The sequence below is a fragment of the Tinamus guttatus genome, unplaced genomic scaffold (assembly GCF_059628265.1).
Source record: "Tinamus guttatus ecotype Peru unplaced genomic scaffold, ASM5962826v1 Tinamus_guttatus_pri_ptg000150l, whole genome shotgun sequence".
In the NCBI taxonomy this organism is placed as follows: Eukaryota; Metazoa; Chordata; class Aves; order Tinamiformes; family Tinamidae; genus Tinamus; species Tinamus guttatus.
This window is the reverse complement of record NW_028288684.1, coordinates 9,554,695-9,580,971: the sequence shown is the minus strand read 5'-3', so window position 1 is coordinate 9,580,971 and position 26,277 is coordinate 9,554,695. Positions and strand designations below refer to the sequence as shown.

Below are 26,277 nucleotides of genomic sequence, written 5' to 3'. Positions count from 1 at the left end.
CACTAAACCAACTGGAATCTAGCCTCAGATCACAAGGCTTAACGTCTCCTAAATCAAATACTCTCCATATGCAAGGTTGAAAGGTCTCTGAGGTGGCTTGGACATTATGGGCTTTTCTTTTTGGTTTTGTCTTCAGTGGGATCACAGGAGAACATATGCTTGGTAAGCAACTACCGTAGTGATTCCTAAGAAAACAGCTCTCACAATCCACTTCTTGGTTTCTCAGCTGCATTGGCTCTCTGGGGACTTAAAGGGGCTGAAATAAGTTTGGTTTGTATCACCTGTGCAGAGATACAATCTCTAAAAACAACCCTTTCCGCCAGTACTGACACTATCACTGTCATTTCTTGCCCTCGTCTCTGTCAGAAAAACAGAGGAAAATAAAATCCCAGGCGCTCACCTTCCATGAGGTCAGCTCCCACGCTTCAGAAGCTTTCCCCGTTACACAGCCTGTTTTCTTAGCACTTATATTATTCTTGGAAAAAACTAAGCAACCTATCTGTGGTTCAGAGATCCCTTGCAATTCCCCTGGACACGGCTCCCAAAACTTTTGCCTTGGGCTCTTAGGAGACACAAATGGCCCCTCTTTTGGCTGAGGGTTCACAGGAGCCTGCCACGATCACCCAGCGAATGGAGAGCAGGCAGCAAGACACAGGTGAAGAGACTTCCCTTCTCCCAGAGGTGGGTGACGCACAAGCAGAGAGCCCTTGTCCTTCTCCATCTTGTTTCCCCATCTTCCCCCTCCACAGCTCTCTCCACTCTGTGGTCGCAGTGAAGAGGACAACGCTGGTTCTTCTGCCAGCGACAAGGAGACCCATGGCTGAGGCCTACGCTGGGCACGCTCGGTGCCAGAGGAGGGGCTGCGGCGGCCGTCACCTCCCACACGCTGAGGAGCCTGTGCGAGGGGCAGCAGCGCGGGCTCGAGGAGGGACGTCCACCCGACTCGGTCACGGACGGATCTGCTAGACCCCAGCGGGGCTGTGGAAGCAATGGGGCAGACACTGCCCCAAGACAAACGCGCTCAGCTACGCTGGGCATGGAGCTGTTGTGCTTGTATGCAGCTCCAAGATCAGCACGTTTTAGGAACGAGGCGGGAAAAATGTCCATAAATGAGACCAGAAAATAAAACTATGTGGGGACAGAGGCAGCTCTGCAGGACTCCAGGTCTGTGGGTGACAGAGGGAAACGGGGAGAGAGGCTTTTCCCTGAGATCTGCGTGGGCAACATGCTCCCAGTTATTTCCGCAGCCTTGCGCTGGTAGAAGGAAGCTTTCCAAGAGAGTAAGACTTTTCTAGAAGGAAAGCCACCTTTGGGCTCAGATGCCAAACAGGAGAAACCCTTGTTTGATGATAAGCAGATACGTGGAGGTATGTGGAGCAGACCCGGCTCGCTCGGTGCTGTGCCGGCAGCGGGAAGGCTCTCCCCGCTTCACCCTCCCGCCTGGCCGCCCTCCACGAGCACTGGCAGAGACCGGCGTTCCTGCTGCACTCCAGGGTTGTCCAGCAACATTTTTCATTCAGAAAGCGCCTCGTTGCCAAGATGTATTCATCATCCCAGTGAAGATTGCACAACAGGTTACAATAAGTGAGACTTTTTCCCAAGAACATTGTGTCTGAAGGAGACAATAGGTCCTCCAAAGTTTGGCAAGGCTAATTAATCGCTAACAACAACAAAAATTAATTACTTGCTTTCCATTCACAAAGAGGGATGGGCGACAGATGCAGGAAACAGATACAAGCTCCCCGCGGAAGGGAGAAAACCAGAGTTTGTGCCAGAAGAGACGACCCAGAATTGATTACTAACCTTCCCGAGATAGCCCACCCTTGCAGGAATTTTCATTCATGATTTTTAACATGCAAACCCCAGGAAATTCAGGAAACGATGTGTACGATAAGCTCTGTTGGGATTACTGCAGCCCCACAGAACAGAGATCCTTAGTTTGTTAGCATTCCCTATGTGTAATGATTCCCTAATTGGAGGCTTCATCCGGTCCCGCACTCTGGCTCTGTTTTGCCTGATTTGGGGCTGCTAACATCAGGGGCTGCATATTGCCCACAAATTCCCATGCCTGCTTCTGATCCTAATTAAAATATTTAGGCTTGTAAATAAGGAGCTGATTTAACCATCTTCTGGTTTAGTGCATCAGGAAAGCAGGAAAAAAGCAGGCCTCTGCCAGAGCTACAAGACACCTATTCGCTCATCACTGGATCATTTAGGACATTCATAAGCCTGTAACCCATCAAGGAACCACTGGAAAACCATCGTTTAGTATCAGTTTTACTACTATTGCAGTCCTTAAGGTCACCACTCTTCTTTTAGTAGGATACTCCAGTCCTGGGCTGCACTGCTGTGCACTCCTTCATGTTGACAGAAAGCCTGTTCTTCTACCAGAAATATTAGTGGAAACAGTACGAGGGGACAACCTACTGCATAACGAGTCAGGGAAGAGAGAAGAATATGGATAGGCAATAAAACAGAATTTATAGCTAATCTCACAATTAAAACCAATCTATGGAAGACTCATTAAATTACATCACATCAATATGTTAAAAAATAACCAAAGAGTAAAATAGGAACAGGGCAGGCAAGGTAAGGAGCAACTCCAACCAGAAACTTTTAAAATAATTTGTTTTACGGGACATTCGAAGAGCTAATAAAGGGAGCAAGCCCAAAAGACAAGGGGAGGATTTAGAAAACAAGGCTCCAGGAAACGTCCTATGAGAAAAACATTAAAAAGAAGCTAATAGGACCTAGCTGCTCCCCATGGCTCATTCTGTGGGCACCACAAGCTCTTAGTCTTGATTCAGACACTGCAGGAGGCACCTAAATGGTGTGAGTGGCTCATTTACCGCTTGTGCTTGCTCAGATCCTGATACAACAGGGCCCTCTGCTTGTGTTGCTTATGGCACTATGATAATAAATGGTTAAATACAAGATAATTAAGCTTCTAGCTTGAAAGAACAAGAGAGGCACTGGAGGGTTAAAGCAGCTGGGTCCCAGGACAGAAACCCTGGTATCATTACAACCACAAAGCCAATTCTGCAAGACAATTACTTTAATCCTCCAAGCCACATGATATGCACATTTACCATGGCTATGGGAGGAATGAGGTAAAATAAAACTAATGTAATTAGAGATTGAGAAGCATTTTTTGATGATCAAGATTAGAGATAGTCAGAAGGTTTCTAATATCTTTTCAGATTTAAAACAGTTCTAGAAGATTAAAAAACAAACATACAAGCTACATTTATCACATTACTTCTTGCATTTTACTAGCCACAGAGCTAGTACTAAGTCTTCTCAGAACTATCACAAAAGAATAAAAATAAAAATAAAAAAGCCATCATGACATTTTGTCACTCCCCCCCCCTCAACTGCCTTACCTCTAGTTCATGGCTTTTCACAGCAATTTTAAGTTTTTCCTTGAGGAAAAGACTCTAATCTACCAATTTAGGCACAGGGTGCACTTGCATCTATACAAAACAACCATAACAGCTTCACCACGCTCAGAAAGACAAGACATAAAAAGCAACAGCTGAAAGTAACAACTGAAAAAAACAGCATAGCTAACAGGCATCTCAAAAGATACCAATTATATTAAAATACCTTAATGCAAGGTAATTTGTGCCAAGCAGCAGTATTTATCTCTGTTCTTTTAACTGAACTCCTCCAGCATGTTCCCCCACCACAGCTCCTTGTAGCATGTGCTGCATTTGCCCAAAACAGTTCTCGAGACAGGACCATTTTACCCTCCAGTTCTGGCCTGCTCCAAGTTGTTCAAATATGGCTCTTTGCATGAAAAGGAGAGATAAGAAATGTGGGCTCTGAGCCAATCCAAGGTCCCAAAGCTAAGACATTTGGAAATAAACCAAGCATGGCTGCTCAACATATTTCCAAACAAATGCTTGTAAAACGCAGGCAGTGTTTACAGCGAGGCATCTCCAGACAAAGAGCGCCTATGTAAACACGCCGAGAAGCTCTGCTCAACTATTCAAGAGATGCAGTGTGTTTAAAGAAAAAAAGCCACGTGTGCTGCAACGGCAATTTTCAAATTCAGTGAGCAGATTTAATCGGGCATCTCTTGTTAATGTCACGGTGCACGTGTGTACGCAGACACACGCATGTATGTGTATATAGTATGCGTGGGGTATATGTGATTTTGTTGAAATTAATCCAATTTCTGGTAGGCTTGCAAGCCCTTTGAAGCAATGTGTTCTCCTGGTTCCAGCTGAGCTTTCACAGGCTGCTTGATCATCTCCCCAAAGATGGAAAATGGCCTTTCTAGAAACTTTGCTCCAGACCACACATCTGGAGGAAGCTGTATGGAGTCTGCAAGGGAGCTTGCACGTCAGGCACATGCACTGCTATGGGACTATCTGTATACCAGGTTCATAGGTCAGGTTTGCATTAAGGATAAAATAAGGGAAGGGGGAGGTGTGTATTTATACATCCCTACTGCTCCACGTACCTCATTTTTTATCTGCAAAAAAATCCTTTCTCCTGTGATGGCACCCAAAGCCCTCAGCACTGCCGGGAGCCTCACACAAGGGAAGGATCCTGTTCTAACAGAGATTTCTCATTTAAAGCAGCGCAAGCAGTGGTTCGTGCAGCCGTGACTCCTCCCGGTGCTGCGGGCCGGCTCGTGGCAGAGCTATTCCAGCTATTCAGAGCTCAGCCTGACCAAGTGACCCATGACCAGGGAGTGCATCGGCAGACAGAAAGTCCTACAAATCTCTCCTAATCTGTCCTCAGCACCAAGTAGGGGGAACTCAAACCAGCAAAATTATTAAGTGCTAATTCTGAAACTTTATACTCAGGCCAAACTGTATTAACCAAACAGCATTTATAAACTGGTGCCTTAGCAGGTCTACATTGCAGAGCTGCATGGAGGAGCTTTGCTGACTTTGTGTCAGTGTTTACACACACACATGTGCAAGAGCTATTTCCTAAGGTGCTATTTGACTTCTGCAAAGTGCCCCCATTTCACTGGGGGGACAGGAAACCTCCCATCCCCTGAGAACGGCCGGGAGCTGCTGCTGCCTCCTCAGCTCCAGCCTCCTCCTGTCCCTCTTGCCTGGCAGCCTTAAGACAACCCCTACTCTGCCACACCTGTCCTCAGTCATGTATATATACATATACATATATAGATGAAATGAAAGGCATATATCAGAACGTGAACTCTGAATAATAGGAAACACAGAGCAATTATGAGGAAGAACAACTTTCCTGTGAGGGTGACAGAGCACTGGAACAGACTGCCCAGAGAGGTTGTGGAGTCTCCTTCTCTGGATGCCACCCCATGCCACGTGCTCTAGGTGTCCCTGCTGGAGCAGGGGGTTGGATTGGATGATCTCTAGAAGTCCCTTCCAACCTCAACCCTCCTGTGATTCTGTGTGTCATAAGCAAGTGAGCCATTGCAAACCAAGAACATCAGCATCTGCCCTGCAGGGTTTAGTGAAAACCCTTTAAAGCTATCTGAGTAGCTTTGAGCATTCCCAAACAAACCATCTCCTTTTCGTGCTAAGTCCAGCATATGACCAACTCGGAGGCTTACAGCTGTGATACAAAGACCAAATCCAGCACCCCAAATTAAAGCCTTGGTACAGGGCCGAGAAGCCCAAGACAGCAGATGGCTCAGTACCAAGTCCCTGTGCTTTTATCCAAGTTACTCAGGCCTTGAATGCAGCACCTCCCCTGAGAGATGGCTGCTAGGCCCTACCAAAAGCCACCAGCAGACAAAACCCAGGTTTTACAGCCTTTGTAACCAGAAGGAAGACACACGAGGAGCCAGAATCTTCCAAAGCTTGGCAGCCCCTGAACTGAAAAAATCTTTCTTTTCGGGTGGTATGATTCTGAAATGGGGGATGCATGATTGGAAAGTGGTAATAAATCCAGAAACTCAGTTTGAAGGAACACCTCAGCTTGGAGACCTTAGCACTGGAACAGGCTGCCCAGAGAGGTTGTGGAGTCTCCTTCTCTGGAGATCCTCAAAACCCGCTTGGACGCAGTCCTGTGCCACGTGCTCTAGGTGTCCCTGCGTATGCAGGGGGGTTGGACTAGATGATCTCTAGGGTCCCTTCCAACCTTAAGCATTCTGTGATTCTATGAAATGACACCAAAATGAAGCATTTTTCTATCACTTATTCATCACTTGAGTGCACTGGAACCACGGGAACGGGGAGAGGCGCCCTGCGTTTCATCCCACCTCCAGAGCCCACAGGTTCCCCCGGCCAGACCAGCTCCTCCCTGCTCCACCTCTGCCCTCCTGCTGTGCAAAGGCCAAGTGCTGCGTTAAAATGGGCTCTAAATTCTCATAAATTACCAGCAATCCCTTGGAGCCAGTTTTGTTTATTTTGCACAAAAATGAGAAGTTTTGAGGTCTTAGTATTTTACCCCTGCAAGCAGAGGCACCTGGTGCGAGAGCAGCCATCCATCCCTGTTCTCCTTGTCCAGATTTTTATTCTTTTACTAAAGGAAAAGTTTCTTGTGCTCTCAGGACAAACTAATCAATCTGCCTGGAGCAGCAGTTCAGAGAAGGTTTCGTGATGAGCTGATTCCTCTTCATTAGCAGCAAGTGACTATTAACTTGTTAACCTGCCCGGGGCTGGAGCTACCTCTCTACAGGAGCAGCACTTCTCAGCCGCCACAGACTGAGGGGCACTCATACTTAGTTATGTAAAAAAGAGGATTTTTAGAAACTCTCAGAGCTTGGGAATGATTTCTTATCCGAGCTGGCTACGAGGGACTTGTTATCCAGATTCACCAGATTCAGCGAGATCAGCGACGAGGTTTGTTGTCCAGGAATAGAGCCTCAGAGCACAGAAAGGGACTGCAGAAGAGGGAGAGGTTTTTGTGCCGCCGAACGCCGCTCTTCCCCAGAAAGCCACGTGCTGCTGCTGCAGATTTGAGATGCATTAGCTTAACACTCTTGTTTATCACAGTTCTCCAAAGCTCTACAAGTTGAATTTTGCAGCTATTCTTGTAAAAAGTGCCTCGATCAGATTTATCGAGTGCTGTTGTCTTAATGCATGCCAAGTTTTCTTTCTATTTCATAAGATTTTAACATGGAAAGATACTTCTTGTGGTTTTATAGAGCTTTATTCAGTATTAAAACACTAAAACTTTTAAGGGTAGTTTTAAAACCTCTTTTCCAGAAAAAAAAGAAAGCTCTTATTTTTGAAGACAGCTAATAAGTGCAAGTCACCAACTCATTTTGGCGTTTGAATACAAGTTTTCAAACAAAGTTAATAAACATATTAAAGGGTATTCCTGACAGGGGTATTAGAAGCTTAGCAGCATTCTGTTCCCCTTAATTTTGCCTTTGGGAATACTTTATTAGAGCTATAAAACCTCCAGGATACCTGCTTGGAATCCATTAAAACGGAATCATTTTCTTCTTGGAGGATTTATACCACAATAGGACCCTAACCGACATAAAACAAGGATGCATGCACGTTCAGAAAGAGAAAAACAAGAATGAAAAAAAAAAAAAACGAACAGGAAATACACTGCAAGACAAACGTGGACTACTCCTCTGCGAGCCTTGTGTCTCACGTGACTCGAGAAACATCTGGGTTTTATCTTGAGAATCCTAAGATTTTTCAGTACACACACGTGCACACACAACAAAACACTGGTGTGCTAGGCAAGGCAGCTCGACATTTCTTACTCCAAGAGCAGGAAAATGTATACTAGTTTTTTATATGCAATATTATAGCTTGAGCCACCTTGATATTTGGGGATTTCATTTACTAATTATAATTCTTTCTCTTTTTGCATTATTCTTCAGAAATAATGAGCGTCATTCGAATTTTAATCCTTTAGAAGTACCTTTGTAATACTAGGGATCTCATCGGACATTCTCCTGCAGTCTCATCACCTCTATCAAACACTCACATGTAACTACAGGTACAAAAGTAAGAATTCCTAATCACCACAGATGACTACGTAAGGGTTTTTAGGAGACAAAAATGCCCCTTTGTACCAACTGTTCTGTATGACTGCAAGTTAGTGCAGCTTTCTACAATCACAAGACAAAACTCCCAACTCCAGCAGCGCTAGAGGCAAAAAAAAGAGAAAGAAAGAAAAAAAGAAAAAAATCACCCAGCTGGATAAAATATCTTAAGGTCAGGCTTTTTACATGTAAAGCAGCCGCAGCAAAATTATTCACATTCTTAGCACATAGCTGACCGGGACAGGATTCCACGGAGAGGCAAACAGTCCCCCCGGAGAGCAGCTGCATCTCCCCGGGCTCCGCGGCCGCCGCCGGGAAAAGCCCCTCGCCGCCCCGGGGCTGCCGGCGCCTCGCGCCACTGCTCCTTGTCTCTGGCCATTTAGAAAAGTGGAAATAATAATAATAATGAAAGCCTGTTGGTAACAAACGATTTAACTGATGTCCTAGTGCAACCCTGTGGGCAGACACCCAAGTCCAGTTAAACACAGAGGGCATGGTGAAAATGTTAGACAATATTGAACACAGCAACTGAAAGGGACACAACCATCCGGCTCAGCTCTTATTGCTAATTCTTTTCAGAAATATCTTTTACAAGTTTCCACAATATCCTCTCATGTAGCCCTCTTTTACCTTGTATTTTCTTAGCAGCATCTTTCTTCAGTAACCTCAAAGCTGTGTCTACTCACTACAGATAAAGGGACCCACTTTGCATTCCAGGCACACAGGACACCTCTCTTGCTCCACTCCCCATGCTGGAGCTGTGATGTGTGTTTTAGGTTGCTGCAAGAACAGAAATCCTCTTCCAGGTTCCTCCTGGATGCCATCCCCTTAACACCAGCATCTAACACAGCTGCCATTTAGCCATCAGCAAAACCAGCCGCTGAAAAGCAGTATGAAGGTCGTCCCGTCTTCAGCTTCACACCCCCACAACACCCCTGATTCTGCTGGTTTTACCGTGCTCTCTCCCTCCCACCAACCCCCGAACGCATTTTTGATCCGGCTCAGGGCTCCGCTCGTACCATTCCGCCAGGAACGGCCCGGAATGACGGAGCAGGGAGACACGTGACTCCAGCACTACCACCCGGCAGCCTCCGGTCCCACCTTCATCCCAACACAGACTTCTCATCAGAACAGTCTGTGTTTAGGATATCTTAGCCCAAAAGATTATTCTTTTTTTTTCCCCCTACGTTGCCTCAAGAAAATTTTTAATTGCACTGTTTCATGTATGGGTGTCGTATTAGGTTTAACAAACTAATTCTTCTCTTATTTGTGTAGTTATCACCTAGTCTTTCAAGGCAACAACAGGACATTTTTCAAAAATACATCTGATCATCTTAAAAAGATATAGCCAAGGGGAAATAGTCTTACATGACAGGCTATAAATCAGCAAGTTAGACAAGTAATTGCAAACCACAGGCGGAAGAAAAAAAAAAAAAAAGTCTCACTGCATCAAGCCAATAAAAACCCTCCAACATTGACTCTGGAAGATATTGGACTCATTCCATAACAACTGTATTCCATAGAAAAATACAGTATTTGAATTCTAACAATGTCTGAACTTGATTATGTTAAACTGAAACAAAGGAGAAGGGGGAAAGCTGAGCAGAGGAGATGATCCCCTCCATGGCTGAAGGTTGGGAAAGAAGCTTTAGAAGGCTCAGGAAGATGAAGAACCAGCTTCTTTGAACAAGTGATTCAGTGTTAACATCTTTGCTTAGCAGTTCCCAATAATCCTGGCAGGGGCTCAAGGGAACGATGTTCTTCACCCGCTGCTTGAAGCCTTCACTCAAATGCTTGGGACGTGGTTATTTTTCAGGGTTCTAAACCCATGCCACTTGATAAGAAAACTAACTCTGCTTGTTTTTCATGCTCCGTTATTATTTTATTGCAAATGAGCATTTGCTATGAATACTATCCAGGAACATCTTATTTATTTTTATTTTTTTAAAAGAGAGATCCTTAAGGGTGCAAAATGTTAACAAGCCCCTAAGAGGTAAGCAATCACTTTTCTTCCTTGAGAAGACATATTCCTAGAAGTGATGTCTATGGCAAGGCTTCCCTGGGCCACGTTCTTCCCCAGTACTCCCACAGCAGAAGGAAACGGGAGCAGCTCGTGGCTGGGATCACGCCGGCCGGAGCAGGCGCCCGGCTGCGCACAGCGGGGGAAGGCAGGATTCACCCTTCCACAAACGAAGGGCAGTTGGGCACCGAGCAAAGCCTCAGTTTCTGAATGAAAAAAAAAAAAAAAAAAAAAAAAGAAATTGCTAGGTACCTGTTCTACCAAGCTGCCAAAAATACATATATGTGTGTGTGTGGTCAGCCAATCAAGTTCTTGTGTGCCCCCAAGGCAGCCAAGCAGACACAGGGCTCCAAGCGGCTCCTACCCTGCTGCACGTGCCAGGCTCTGCAGCAGAGGGGTCCCCCTTGGCAGGGCACTGCTGGTTCCAGAGAAGCTCCAGGCTGGCTCTCTCCAAGCACAGCGAGCCCCAAACCAAGGCCAGCACCCGCGGCACCCGGAGCTGCTCTGGGTATTTTCACAGGGAGAGTTCACGCTCCGCCAGCGAACCCCGAGGGGAGCTCTCAGGAGAGTCCTCCAGCTCGGAGCACGGCACTCGTGTCGGCTTTGAGTGTGCAGGAATTTGGGCTCCCGCCTCCTGACAGCAGCGCGAGCACGTCTGAACCGCAGACTTTCAACAGGCCGCTCGAGACGCTCCGCTTCCAAGGCCAACTCTCGCTTCTTGCACAAGCACCCAAGTCATCTGTTCCTTTTCTCCAAGGCATCCATCAGATCCTAAAACTGCCTACGTTACAACTCACGCTTTTTAAGCATCTGCCACCACCTTCAGATGGGAAGTACGTCTATCTGTAAGCATAGAAGTATGCGTGAAAACCTACGTTTAGGCACTTTTTTTCCTACGTCTGCAACAGAAACAAGTAGGATTTTACTCCAGAACATGCAGTAGGCGTTGGACCCACCGGAGTGCCATGCAGACAAAACCAAGTGATCTCATCGCAGTTGTTCCGTATGCAGCCCAGCACTTGAATGATTGCAATGACTTTCAAGTACTTTAATGGCCACTTCTCAGCTTTTTGTTCTTCTCTGCACAGGGACAGAGCTAAGAACCTACGGTTAAATTATCCTAACTTGCAATAATGCAATAGTCCACATCTTAAATAGCGTCTTTATCTTAATGGTCAGCTTTCAGACCCCCTGTCGGTGATCTACCTTCAAGTTCAGCGTCTGCGTCCTTCCCAACCTGAAGCACACAAGCTGAGCAGCCCTCTCACTCACTCCTGCTCTGAACACTGACCCAGGTTTTACTTTTAACCTCAAGGTCTCCTCTCCAAGAGCATTAGTTAAGCAGGGAGTGAGCAGAGAGAATGGGAGAAGGAGCCCAGCTCTATGGAGAGCAGTGAGGACATGATGAACATTGCTGTCCTTTGGCATCCTGTGTTGCAGCCTCCCTCCACCTCGTGCCTAGATGCCTCAGTCGGGTTGGCCATGGCTCCTGAGACCTTGTTTTTTGCAGTGCTGCTGCCCTGCGCATCTTCACTGCACGAGGGGTGCAAGGGCCACCCTGCATCGGAGGGGCCTGTAACGGAGCAGGGCCAGTGTGACACCCTGGGCCAACAGTGAGGCTGCCACGTGCAGGCTGTGCTTCCAGCACGAGTTACCAGCATCAGCCTTTTCCCAGTTCCTAAGACGCAGGTCACAAAACCACCCACAGATGCTGTTCTGCCAGGAAAGGTACCATCATGTCATCTCATAACGTCACCACAAGTGCTTGGAGAACTCTGGGGACACCAACTTGGTAATTCAGAGAGGAAAGGGGGCAAATATCAGGTACGCTTCAGAACACAGGACTAGCCTAAGTGGTTATTAATTATCATTTATAGCTGTGTTTAAATGCCCATGTAATCTGGATCTGAACAGACTTCCATTTAACGCCAAACTCTGCTCCAAAACTCGAGCCCCCTTGAGCACATGTGTGCACTGCTGCAACGGGTCCCTTTCACTGCTCCAAATGAGAGGTGCAACGCTGCCCGGACTGACACCAAGAGGAATTTTACTAGGGATTCCAGGGAAGAACTTGAGGCTAAGGACCTCCCCAGGCACCAGGCCAGGCTGGACACACACAGGGGATCCTCCATGGCCAACGCACGCGGCTCCGCGCAGAGGCGCTCGGAGAGGGGAGCCCGTTTCCAGCAGGAACCCACACCGGGGGCTCCTCCGAGCAGCCCAGCGCACCCCGGGGAGCTGCCGCGGCTGCAGGTGGCTCTGGGGAGGAGCACACAGACACTCAGTGGGTACCGAGATGAAAAGGCCTCCTCGCCCCGGGCACTTCCCGAGGGCTCCATGCGCTCCGGTCCGTACCCTGCACGCCGGCCCGGAGCGCAGCGCATTCCTCTGCGCTTTGTCACGCTTCCCCCACCGCTGCTACGCCAAAAACGACGAGCTTTAACAGTTCTCTGGTGAATACAAGAGCTTTTGCAACTCTGAAATGGAGCTGAGTTTTTAATTCATGTAAAATCTGCTTTTTTATGTTCTGGAAGAACTTTTAATGCTGCCTGTAATCCCCCATTCTGTGCTTCTTTCCTACTTTTGCATTGGCTTTGTAGAGATAAAGGGAAAATTCAAGCTGACTAGTTTTTAAAAGCTTTAAAGAGCCCTCGAAAATATGACTGAACACAGTAAAAATACGAACTAGCAAAATAAGAAGGTGAAAAAGCCCCACATCATGTTCACATAAATCAAGGAATACGTGGCAGCGAGCCAGAAGGGATTCACAAGACAGCTACCACAAAGCACAAAATCCAAAGTACAGCTGGACTATCCAAACAAGCAGAGAGCAACATGACCCAAGATTTGCACATTTACTGCTTATTTACTCAGTACTCAGCGGAGCACAATCTCGCGGAATGGGACGGACTGCTCCTGCAAACCCCTCTCGCACTCGGATGCTCCCAGCGCTCGCAGTAACAGGCACTGTGCTCGGCAGCACCTGCAGCTTCCCCAAGAAGCTTTAACTTGTAAATTCTTATTCATACAACTACCAAAGATAAAAAACCAAACTCACTTGATTATGAAGACTAACATAAGCATTTAACAAAGCCCTCATTATGTCAACCCTTGGCCAACCTCCCTAGCAGATGAGCACCAGCCTGTTGCATGCGCACCCAAAAAAGGGATCCTGCCTCTCTGCAGGCCCCTTCGGCTCGTGCAGCCCATACAGAGCTGTTCGTGCTCCCAGCCCATTTTTGGAGCAGAAGGTTTTACCATCTCCAGCCTGACCTGGAAATACGCCTGCCGCAATTGCTGCTGGCAGATGGGAATAACGGAGCTATCTTTACGGGAAAAAAAGTTAACTGTTTTCCCCAGAGCAGGAGCAGCCACTGCAGCAAGCACAGAACCCAGGTGCTGAAAAGAGGGGCCGTCCCCTGGCTGCTGCGCCCGCCAGGACGCGGTGGCCGTCACCTCGGCCCCGCACACGTGGAGCACCCGGGACTCCGGCTGCTCCTCCCGGCGCCGCGGGAAAGGACGCCGGGAGGAGCCGGAGCAGCCGCGCTGCCCGGCCCTCGCTGCTGCACAACGCGGGCCCTCGCCCTCAAAACTGCTTTGGTTTTCCAGGCAGATCAGCACTGACGATCCCTCCGTTAAAACAACTGCTTGGCTGGAACGGCTGGACTCGGTGCTGCCAGCTCTGTGGCCTGACACCAAGTGTCGTATTCTCTGCTCGCACATCAGATTTGCACATTTCAGCAGCGCCTCCATCCTTGTTGCACTCCCCACGTGCCCTTATCCTTGTCCGTCATCACCCTCCTCAGACCTCAAGCATCAGCTGCTGCTTCTCGGCAGTACCAGCTCCTCTCCTTTGGCTGCCACACTCTCAGAGTTAACAGAAAAGAAAGAGCCCTTCTACTAAGCTTCTTCCCAGGCTGGGAATCCACCAAGTACCTATGGGATAGTAGCAAACACACTAGAACTGTGCCCTGGCAGCCAGGTTTTTCCCAAACCAGTGGCTTGAGAGCTTGTGTGCAAGGAAAGCTGATGGTGCTGCGGGAGTCTGACTCGGGGTTTTACCTGGTGCCGGGCACAGGCGCTGCCCCAAGGGGTGGGTGAGAGAGAAGGGGGTTTCTGCACAGCCAGGACTCACCCAAGGGGCCTCCCGAGCGCCCGTCCTGGCTGCGCTGCAGTCTGCCCCTTCCGACCAGGGCAGAGCAGCAGCTCAGCAGCCCGGGCAAGCCCAGGGAAGCAGGGCCCTAACGAGCACCAGGATGTTCTGACCTTGCCAGGAACACGGCAGCCAGCACCACGGCTCTGCCTTGGAGCCTGCGGTATCCTGGGACCCCCTTTTGCCTCCCAAACAGGCACATTCCAGGTGCCGGAGGTGACAGCGGCTTCACAGCAGGTCCCTCACTGGGACACTGCAGAGTGGGGTCTGCAACAGCAGCTTCTCTATCTCCAGGGCTTCCTATGCTTACGGATCCTGTGGATGTTCCTGGAAAACTGGAACTGATTTGTTGCAGAGGGTTTTACAGCACCAAGGAAGTACTCAGAAACACTTTTTCCAGGCTACTTTTATGCAGCTAAGACCCTGAAGGTTTGCTTCTCAACAAACAGAGAGGAAAAAGAAAAAAAAAAGAAAAAGAAAAACACACAAAGCAAATGAAAATTCTTGTGGCTCGCTTTTGAATTCACTGGCACTCCCCCATGAGGTCCTGCTTTTGTAGTAGGGGAGCTGGCTCACCATGGAGAACTAGGACCTCTGCCTACTTGTAAGGCTGATTTCAAGCTCCAGAACTTTGATTTTCACTTTTTGAGCACTGCCCCATCTTCCCTCCACCAACTGCATGACTGCAACACCGTGCACATCTGTGTCTCACAGTTTCTTCATTTCACATCTCTGAGAAAACACTCAATTCACTTGGTGTTTGCATTTGAGAAAATAATAGGAAGATCTTTCATATGGGAAAGACTGCCAAACTTCAGAAACACTTGCAGAAAAGCAAAGTTTCCAGCATGGCAATTCCTGGAGCATCTGCAGCAAAAGGGAATGCCGCCTGCTCCAGCACATCGTCACCTGGAGCAGTCACTGCACAGGCAACCAGCAGAGCACAGCGAGGAGGCAGAGCTGGACACTCAGAAAAACAGGTTAGCTACACCAAGGTGGGCCTCACATCCCCGGAGAAAATTATCTAGCCCTACTTCAGAGGCAGGATAAAAATATCCTCATATAGAGCAGATTTGCCTTGATTCAAGGAGCTGTCACATGGGCACAACTCTTTTTTTTTTTTAATTGGGACAGCCAGTTATATTTCATTTGGAAACTAAGATACGCTGTATAGATTTCCAAGTTTGGTTAACTGAATTGGATTATGTATTTTTGCTAGGCTGGCACGTGGCAGGACAGGGTGTATATGGCAAAGCTGGAAGCAGAGCTCGAGCAGGCCGGGTGGCTGGTTTAAGTGCAGACTGTGGAGTCACGAATCCAATGGAAGACACGGGGCCTGCTGGAAACGTCCTGCTATGCTGTTACACACACAATTCTCTGGGATGTCACATCACTACTAAAGAAATAGTTCAAAGTCTACAGAATTAAAATTTTTTCCCAATACTTTGCAATTAAAAAAAAAAAAAGTATGTATTTGACTTGAGGTATTCAAAGCCACTGAGAGAAGCAGTTTGTGGTGAGAGCAGAGAATTAGTCATTCGGGGCGGCAGAAGAGAAAACAGAGCAAGGGGACAATGGGCAGAGGAAGGTCCAGAACTGGAGAGCCTTAAGATATTTAAGCTCTGATACAGCAGAAGGGAACCAGCAGCGACAGGAAAGCTGCAGAGCACCAGCGAGGATGATTCCTGGGCTTGTGCTGACATTTTTGTATTCTTCAGCCAAAATGACTAATGTCCAAATCACATATTAGAGGAATGAGGGATAGAGAAAACAGTTATAAATTGCTTGAATGACCAAGCATTTTATGTTTAAAACTCAACATTTTCCCATTTATGCTGTGTTTATTCTTCTTTAAATGTGTAGGCGGGAGACATTAGATGTCAGTTTTACATATGCACACACATGCCAAGAGCAATTAAAGGCAAAGCAATACAGAATATCACTATTTCACAGGCTATCAGTCCTGCCACAGCCTAAGCAATGTCCCTATTTGGCCCAGTAAAGTTACAGGTACACAGTGTCCCTGGCTTCAGCCAAGTAACTGACCTAGAAATGGTTCCATAAAACTATTCTCATATCATCTTCTGTTCTCTTCACCCCTCCCCTCCCCAGGGAAATATTTTTAATTGCTCAAATTCAGCTAAAGAGAAGCACACAGATTGCCAATGGGGGAAAGTTTCTCTCACACCGCAGGGAAGAGGGGCACAACCGCAAACATGAGCATCGTGGTTGCTTAGCCTGAAGAAACGCACAGTGCACCACCAAACCCTGTGCATTTCAGCTCGGAGCCACACAAACGCTGCAGTTATCCCGGGGCAATTCTGCACACACGCATCCATAGGGCAAACCTCACTGCCACGTGCCACAGTGTGGAGAGACAGCTTTGCTCCGCCGTGGCCACCGCTGGGTGACCCACCAGGGTCTGAGATGGCAGAACCACCTCCGCGGAAGCCACACAGAGCAGGGAAGACGGGGCAGCTGTCAGAAACCCTCCCGCAGCGGCAGCCCCGAGACCAGCAGACGCGCAGAGCAGGCACACGGCAGCAGTTGGCTGCACTGGTTGGCTTTTCCCAGGCGTTTTTTTGGTAAGGCACCTTCTGAAGATGAGAACCTGGGCTCCCTCTCAAACCTGGACAACATGAGCCTGCTGCTCTTGTGGCAGGATAAGCCCAAAGACCACGATGTCAGAGAAACTTCAGCCTTTGTTTGGGCACAGAGAGGCAAAGTTCTCTAAAAACTAATGAATAAGGACCATTTTTTCCCACCCTAAGCCTCAGCTGCAAGTAATATAAAAACACCAGATCCAAACTACATTCACAATTAGGTTACAAACACAAGCAGAAAGTGGAATATATTTTCACATCCCATACATATGACCTAAGACTTAAAAAATGCCTCGAGTCAATACCAACATCTGCAGCTTTGAACAAACGGCTGAGGGGATCCCTCCTGGACTGTACAAACATGAACTGCCTTATTCCAATGGGGGCTTTACCTCCAAACATCTACTCCAAAGGAGCTCTGTCCATGCAAATAAGTAATCAGCAGAGGCACCGGAGCAGCCACAGCTCTTTCAAGCTAAACACAAGAAAACCTGGGCTTGCCTATCAGGTTTGGGATTCGAAAAGAGGTGGTTCAGAGGAACCAATGGACATACCCAACACGTGAGAAAAACAGCAGCTACCACCACTAGAAAAATTCAATTTGAAGGTCTGCTTCATCTCTCTCCTCACCTCTCTCATACAGCATGCATGCGTGTATTTGCAAGTACCTAAAGAATAACAAGTATAGGGGCTGGAGCGTAAGTTGCAGTAGGTTGCTGGGAAGGCGAGAGGAATAAACAAACACAAAAAAACACAATCTATAGGAGACCTCCCACCAGCAGCAGCTGAGCAGGACTTGAACGCCGTGCCCAGGAGACACCATCAGGCCGCAGCTTGCTGGAGAGCAGTGGGGTCAGCTTGATGACAGGCAGCATTTCAAGGTGCTTTTTGTAGCACAGAGCCCCTCACCCTCAGAGCAAGGAGAGCTCCGTCCCTACCCCCCGGCACGACTCTGCTGGCCACCTTTGGGTTATATTTCGGATTATATTTCGGGTTATATGTTCTTATATTATAATTGAATGCCTAGTTACACTCCTGTAGTTGAAACTAATGTAAGATTATGCACGTTCTCACTGCAACAGTGTGGGCTTCAACTAAAATTCCCCAGTTTGTTTGTTTTTTTTTTCTTTTTCTTTTTCTCCAATCAACTAACTTCAAAATTTTTACAAAATAAGTTTTCTGTGGGAATGGTGCAGGAAAAATTAGGATTCCCATTGTAAGATGTTCTCTGTACATTCGATTGGTTTTATAAAAGCCACACCTGCTAAATATGTGCCTGTGTGACACACGAGAAAGTCAGAGACTTATTTCATTTGTTTGCATTTTAGCAACATCACCTCCAACATCAGCATTTATTTAGTGTAGTGCCTATCAGAAAACACTTCCAGGTTCGATTCAATGAATTTCAAATACGCATCTCAAATTACTTTTAACCTAAGGACAGCAGCAAACAAAAACCTTTGCATTCAGTCCTTCTACTAAAAAATCTCTCTCGATGCTTAAATGCTTCCTTCTTAAAAAAAAAAAAAATACAAAAAATGCTGTTTTTCCATCTCAGCATAAAATCACATTGGTTCCTGTCTGATACAAGCTGAAAAGGACAGTGGAGATTTAGGCTGAGAACAACAAAAAGAAATGCAAAAGGAACAGTCACACCCTAATGCTATTGTGATACCAACTTCCTGCTATATTCATGGCAATCTCTGCTCTGGGTCACAGGGGCTTTTTTATTCACAGCAGCTCGTGCTTATGCAGAACTTCTAGCAACTGAGGGAGGAAGCCATTTCCTTTTTTATTAAGAAATGATCCATAGTTCAACCTTCTTTGGGCTGCTTAATTTTTATAAATACAAGTATCTAATGCAAGTTAATCCTGTATTTTGTTATAGGAAAATATAATTTAAGATTTTAGTATTAGCTCCAAGTTTCTGAACAATTATCTGATATGAAGAGCGGAGAATAATTAAAGAGAACTGAGGATTCACATGTATCTGCAGTTTAAGTATGGTATTTGATTCCTTTCCTGTTATTTGAAACGCATTCCTACAAGGAAACCCCCATTTATTCTACAGAGTTTCCCAAAGAGAAGCAAGCACCAAGAGCAAAGGACAGAGCATAAAATACACTGCAGTGTTCAACAGTGCCAAACTTCTGCCCAGCTGCCAAGGAGCCACATCTGGGCACGGACAGGAGCGCAGGCAACACTGCGTACTGCCGGAAACATGGGGAAAAGGCAAAGGAAAAGGCAAAACTCCCTTTCTCGCTTCTGCCGGGCAGGAGCAGCCTCTCGGGACCCTCACAGCAACCACGTGCACAGAGCAACTTCACGCAGGTTTGGCAGGAAACGCACCGTGGCACCAGGAGGAATCAAGGGTTTGCTCTAAGAGGGCACCAAGGGCAACCAGCATGGGGAGGCTGCAGGCAGGGGAATGGGAGAGAGGAGACGGAACGGGCTGTCAGCAGGCACCACGCGAGAGCGACCCCGGCATCCTGCGGGCAGCCCCGGCAAGCTGCAACCCGCTGCGTGCGAGCGGCTACGGCTGACATGGCTTCATGGCCCCACTGCAGGCGTATGGGGGGAAACACATTCCCCTCTGCTGCAAGAATCACAGAATGGTTGAGGTTGGAAGGGACCTCTAGAGATCATCTAGTCTAACCCCCCTGCTCCAGCAGGGACACCTAGAGCACGTGGCACAGGGTGGCATCCAGGCGGGTTTGGAAGATCTCCAGAGAAGGAGACTCCACAACCTCTCTGGGCAGCCTGTTCCAGGGCTCTGTCACCCTCACAGTCAAGAAGTTCTTCTTCACATGGAGATGGAATTTCCTGTGTTTCAACTTGCATCCATTCCCCCTTGTCTTGTCACTGGCCACCACCGAGAAGAGTTTGTCCCATCTTCTTTACAGGTATTTGTGCATATAGATCAGATCTCCTCTCAAACTTCTCTTCTCCAGGTGGTGAAGAAGATCACGGGGCGATCCTGGAAACTTCAGAGATACGGGGGGAGGAGGCAAACGAGACTAAAAAGGGATGTATGAAAAAAAAAAAAAAAAAAAGAAAAAAGGAAATAAAGAAAGAAGTACAAGGGAAGGTGATGAAGGGGGCTCGTGACATAGCTGCAAGGAAAAAAGAGTGTGCATTTACCTTCAAGTGAGGGAGGCAAAGTACTCACAAGGGGTTGCTGGCCTGAATTAGCAAATCTACTTCAGCGGCTGCTAAAATAAAATCTTCCTCCGACAGCCAGCACTGCCCTCATTCAAGGGCTTATCTCCCTCCTCTTGTAACCGCAAAATATCTATGCCTACCTGAACTGCAACATAGGTCTAATAGGTCCCTGGCCACCTCGGACATATTTCCCCACAGAATAATCTGTGCAATCTTAAAACAGCTCCTTTTTCGTCATCCTGCCAGAATGAGGATACTAATACCACATGCACTGAATTTAAAAGAATAACACAAAAACAACTTGCTCCCCAAACTACATTTGGCAGAGCAGAATTGGCCTTATATAAAAAGAAAGCGTGCAAGCATTTGTCCAAATGAAAATAAACACTGTATTCCTCGTGCTGAAAGTGTCCCAAAATGAGCTGGTAGATCCCAGAGCAGGATGGAGTCTTTGCCAAGATGGGTTGAATAAAAAGAATTTAATTCACATATAGGGAGAAAGAAACATAGGTGAAGGAAGAAAAACAAACAACCCCACGCACCCCTCTGCAAACTCTAGAAAAACTTCATGAATTACAAGAGGTTCTGATGCTGCCATAGGCAGCACGTACGTGTTTTGTCACACAGACCCCAATAAAAGCCTCTGGCAAAAGCAAAGAAATAAGCATAAGGCCTTAAGGACTTCCCCGTATGACATCCGCACAGCTGTTCCGCGCGCACTATGTGATGTATGGAGGTATGCGGCCCGTGAAAAATCCCACAGCATCATCGGTTAAAATTAGCTGCCTGGGCAAACTGCGCGGAGAGGGGAGCCCCGGGAGAGGGGTAGTGACCCCCAACATGGGGGTCTGGGGCGGTCGCAGCCCCTTGGCCCTCGCGCGGCCGCCTGCGCCCATTCGGGCGCAGGCGGCCGCGCGAGGGCCAAGGGGCTCCACAGCTTGAGACCCAGGGCTACTTATGGCTGTAATTTCATTTTGCGTCTCAAAAAAAGCACAATCCTGGCTTCTCTCAGGTCAGCAGCCAAGTTCCTACTACGTTCTTTTTGAGGCCAGACTTCACTACGGAGGAACAAGCTGCACAACGGCTGGAAATAAACCTCGGTGGAAGAGCGTAAGCCATTTAAAAAGGCTCTGGCAGCTTCGTAATCACAGTTTACTTTTTAAAATCTGTTTTCATGAGTGACACTTGAGATCACCGTAACTGAAAGGCACAAGAATTTTGTATTTACTTTGTGAGTTACACTGCCTTTTTATGCTTCAGTTTACCAACAACCCTAGAAAACACTTCCTCTGTCTACGTGGGTCTTCCAGAAAGCAAAAAAGAACTAAAGTAACAGAGTGTTATGAAGCCTCCTTTTTAATCACATCACTTTGACACAAATCCCTTTTCTCCCCCGGCACCCTCCTCTCCCAACACACACTTCCTGCACTCGCTTAGGCAGAACTGGGAGATGCAAAGCCTGCCTTTGTACTACTTAATATGTAACATCTCTTGTACTATATGGCATGACAGTTGTTAAAAATCTAACCGTGTTGCAGGGATATTACTTTAATTAGCTCCACTCATCTACCATAATATTATTCTTTTCTCTAGCCCCTAAAACTTATACTCCTCTCCTTATCACAGATAGAAGGAAGAAAAATGTCCACCCTGGGGTGCTATCAGAGCAGATTGTCCCACATGGCTTGGATTACTTTCCAGTGTAACATCAGGAACACCAAATAGTATTAGCCCAAATAAAAACTGGAAAAGGAGTTCATCTAAGATGAAACCCAGTAATTTGTACTCATTTCTTCCTGCCTTCCCAGAACACCTACGATCAGAGCTTCTTCTGGCCAACACCACAGACCAGACACTTGCAACTCATCATTAAATAGCTGATTACTACTCCTTGAAAGAGGATCTGCAGGTGTAGGACCCTACGCAAGCCCACTGTGGCTTGCAGTAGGGGAGGGCCATTGCACAGAGCATTAGGGACTCATGGGCTGACACATTAAATGGAGCATTTGCTGCTGGCACCTGAGGCAGGAGCCTGGAAAGCTCCTCCGGGGGAAAAACTCTGCCCCTTTGCCACCAGCTCCGGGTGAAGAGAGGGCGAAGTCAGTGCAACACAGCCCATGTACCCACCTCCTGCTAATGTTGTGCAGAGACACAGATAAAACCCTTCTCCAAGAAACTAGAGCTGGTTTCACTTCTCTGCAACAAGATCTGTTGTTGGCTGCCTGCTGGACTACAGAGAGGTCCCTGCAAGAGCCATTTAAGAGCTTCAATTCAAAGGCAGAGACCGGCTGGCTTGGGATGGCTGAGGAATTTACTACACATTATGCTCTAAAAGACCCCTGCGACCATTCAGGATCCAATCTGGAACCGCTCAGGCTATCAAGCACCAGGAGGAAAGGAAAAAATCCAGGGGAAGCGATTTAGCCTGTCACTCCACGGCATTCCCAGGACCTGACACTATTCCCACCTCGTCAGGAAACTCCATTGGCTCTCAGCCCTCCAAGGCAGTGAGGCTGGCTGTGGCCTAGCCCCAGATTAGGGAACGCTGCCCTTGTAGCCACAAGGCTCCAGTTCTGGAACCCCCATGTGGGCTGCAGCCAGGTCCAGCCCTGCTGAGGCCCAGGTCTGAGCGAACAACACACCTAAGGGTGTAGCATTAACCCCAGGCAACCAGTCCCAGCCAGGGAGAAAATAAATCCAAGGATGGAAGAGTAACAGCCAGTCTGGAAAACACAGATCTGCACCGCCAGACTTAAGAGGGTGGCAAAACTGTCTCCCCACACAAGTCAGAAACGGATGTTTCACCTGTTCTCCATAACAAGCACTATCACTGCATCAAAGTTCACGGCAAAATAGCTGAGATAATTAGAAATGTAAAAGTACAGTGCATTACAGTGCCCTAAACACCAGGGCATTTTCACGGGTGCTCAGGTCTGTTTTATGCCCTGAGCACAGTACAGCCCAGAAACGCTAAGGCCAAGCACCTTCCAAAATCTCAGTCCAACAAGGGAAGGATCTGTCCATGCAACCTTCCCAATGCACATTCCCAATCCAGAATCCAGCTGTGCTCTTTTAACCTTGGCTCATGCGCACAGGGAATGTTCTCTTCCTAAACGGCTAGGAAAATTTAGAGAGTGTTTTTTTTTTTTTTTTTTTTTTTTTTTTTAATAAAAAGCTCTACATTTTCATGGCACACTTAAGATCACATTGCAAATCTCTGGTTCCTTCAGTTCAATAATTCAACACATGCATCTCCTTCACTGGACTAGGAGGTGTATAGAGCTACTAAAGCACCTTTAGTTAGATCTGCAATCTACTCTGGCTCCAATTGCCTTATATAGAATCAATTATTCTGTTCTGTGGAATAGAAACAGCACTAATCAATGTACTATTCAGTTCCTAACAAATGTAAATTGTTGGTAATAATGTGTGATGCAAGATTAGTTATACAGATTTTGAATATAGTCCAGGAGACTCAGGCTCATGTCATGAAGAGGCTCTGTCATGAATAGAGGCAAGTTTTGAAATCAAGGAAGTTCTACTGAAAGCACTTTGGTATTAAATCCCTCCAATTTACATCAAGGACTATAAACCATGATGTATCAGCTTCACAAATGACTGTTATTCAATCCCTTAAGAAAGATTCTTTTCCCCCCTCAACAATCAGAATTTGAAACAGAAACAGTATCTTACGTCCCCAATACAAAATTGTGAACCATTCCTAGACAATGTCAAAACCAACACTGAAAGCACGTGCAAAAGTGCAGCTTAACACAAACCAGCCGTGATCTCCACTAACTGAGCAGTCTTTGAATTGGGAACGTATTCCAGCACCACCTCAGAATGACAAAAACAAGCATGTGTGTGCCTATATCCTTGTCTGAGGCAGGACTAGCACCTCTCACTAGGACCCGTGGTGAGGTGAGGAGGAAAGCACGCACCTAACCACCACCGTCTGCTGCACGTTCACCCACTGCCACATCCTCACAAACAGCTCGTGAGCTTCTTCAAAGACCATGTTCTGCCTCTGGAACTGCCTCTAGCCGCTTCTGACAGTGAATGGAGCTTGGACACGTTAGACAAATTTTACCCCAGCTCTCATAGCTAAGTCTCGTCCTAGTAGTGAAAAGGAACAAGCTGCTTTGCTCAGCCTTACGCAGCAAGTGGAGTAATAAGAGAGCCGCACAGGTCGCCACAACAGTCTCCAAGAGACATTAACCCCATATTCAGCAGGGCTCTCATCAGCAAGCCCATCTGCTCTGCTGGTTGCACAGCAGCACAAAGACCAGCAAGAGGGACAAGCACCATCCCAAATGCCTTCCTCAGTGCTTAGTATAAACATGCTATGAACACACCAAAAATCGCCCACAAAAGCACACGTACCTGATCACAACCTGCATTCACCAGTTCCTGGAGCATCTGCCTATTGACTTCAACAGTCGCTGTGTTGCCCGACTCATTAGCAAAAGGCAGCAAAGAATATCTAATTTCTCGGAGGGCTTTCTGGTAAGGTCCAAACTTGGGTGTCTGTCTCATCTGCTGCTGCCTTGCAGCATCCTTCCCTACCAAAATCTTAGCGTCCAGAGAAGTTTCGCTGCCTGGTCCAATTGGTAGTCCCTGACCTGAAGATTTGGATGGTTGTTTCAAACCTTCTCGAATCTCCTGTAACCTTTGTCTGCTGTTTCCAGAATATGTCGTAGCAGGAAAAGTCTTTGGCCTCATTGTTAATCCAGTTTTCTTTGAGCATAAATACAGCTTGTATTCCTTTTAATTACTTTATTTCTAAAAAGTGTTTGTCTTTTGATGTTATCAGTTTCTTGTAAACATAATCCTTCAAAGAAAAAAAAAAAAAAAAAAAAAGGCAAAAACCTCCAGTGATTTCCGCCAGCGTTTTACTTCAGCTCATAATCCTCATTTTTCCTACAGAAAATGAAAACCTTTGGAATCTTCCCTTCGCAGACTGACAGTGTCTGAAACAAAAGAAAAAAGAAAACACACACAATTAAATTGATACTGTGAAGGGGCAGTTTGACAATTAGCCAAGTGAAAGTGAATCAGTTTAGCCTATTAAGGCTGTCACAGCTGGACTCCCTTCAGCTACTTGCACTTTACCTGTTCGCAAGAATAGGATTCTGAAGGACTTTTTCAACATCATCAATTAAAAATACGATCTTCTAAGCTTCATTTTCAGAAGAAAGTGAAAACCACCTCAACAACTCCAAACTTCAAGATTTTTATAGTACCTAATAGTGGCACGTTTCCTACCCGGTTGCATAACTGAGTCCTGGACAAGCCTATCCTATTTCATAATTAGGGAAGAGTATGCTGTGGAGCATTTTTCCCCCCACTTAAGGCCTTGTTTGTTTTACACTAGCTGAGCTCCGTTTCAGAAGTTTATGAAGAAGATTTATAACGGAAATATTGATGACTCTAACCATAGCAACTTCCAGTATTTCAATAACAAAGTGAATAAAACAGGACATTTTCCCATTCCACATGATTAGCTTAAAAATCTAAGGTAAGAATTCTCCCCAGAATTCTCCCCATGACCAGAACATTAAAAAAAAAAAAAAAAAAGAGAGAGAGAGAGAAAAAATAGTGATATTTCATTAGTTGAGCCTTAGTGGCAAGAAAGAAGGTGAAGGATTTCCTCAGTGACAGCAGGAACAGCACAGCCAGTGGCTTCCAAGTTAAGACAAAAGACACAGTAGGAAAACAAAACAGACAAAAAAATAAAAAGAGATTTCTAGATAGCTTTCTGTATTTCTTCTAACACTCAGCAGAGAAGAGCTATACAGCAAAACTGACCTGCTGTGCAATTTGTGATCTCTGTGCTATATTTACTTACAATGAAAACCCATCTTAACTGATTCTCCGTGGCATCACCATAACATAAATACTAAATAACAATTAACAATATTAATTAAGTAACAGTATATTCAAAAGAAGATTTAAAAATATATACTTGTCAGAGACATGACCAGTTACTGAAGCCGTTTCCTCAAGTTTCCTGGTGCTGCAGACACTCGTGCTTGTGAAAGGCCCCCCGAGTGCAGCTCAAAGCCACTTTGCTGTTTGGTGCGTCGCAATTTTGTCCTGTTGCAGGGGCCCATGCAAAAGGTTGTGCTATATATTCTCATCAGTCACTCAGAAGCTCACTGGAGATCCTGCTGTTGTTGTTTTAAGTGTTTTGTTTAATCAGAGCTTTGCTTCTGATTATAGCATGCTTCGGCATCAGAAAGAACTTCTCCAAAGTAGCATTATTTCTCATTATTCTCATATGCTGAGAATAAACCTCTGTTCATTATGATAGCTATAACATACCCCAAGGAGGCCCAAAATTGACCATTTCCATATGTTTACCACCCCTTCTCACAGCCAAGTG

The 26,277-nt window shown here is 46.5% G+C and overlaps 1 protein-coding gene across 1 annotated transcript in view; it reads right to left on the bottom strand.

Annotated features, from left to right (window-relative positions):
• LATS2 (large tumor suppressor kinase 2) overlaps positions 1 to 24,874 on the bottom strand; it is a 38,238-nt gene extending 13,364 nt beyond the window's left edge. Inside the window, exon 1 of the mRNA XM_010219845.2 lies at positions 24,276 to 24,874. Coding sequence (XP_010218147.2) covers positions 24,276 to 24,614 — 339 coding nt within the window. The 5' untranslated portion in view covers positions 24,615 to 24,874. The remainder of the gene's footprint in view (positions 1 to 24,275) is intronic.
• Positions 24,875 to 26,277: the final 1,403 nt, after the last annotated feature.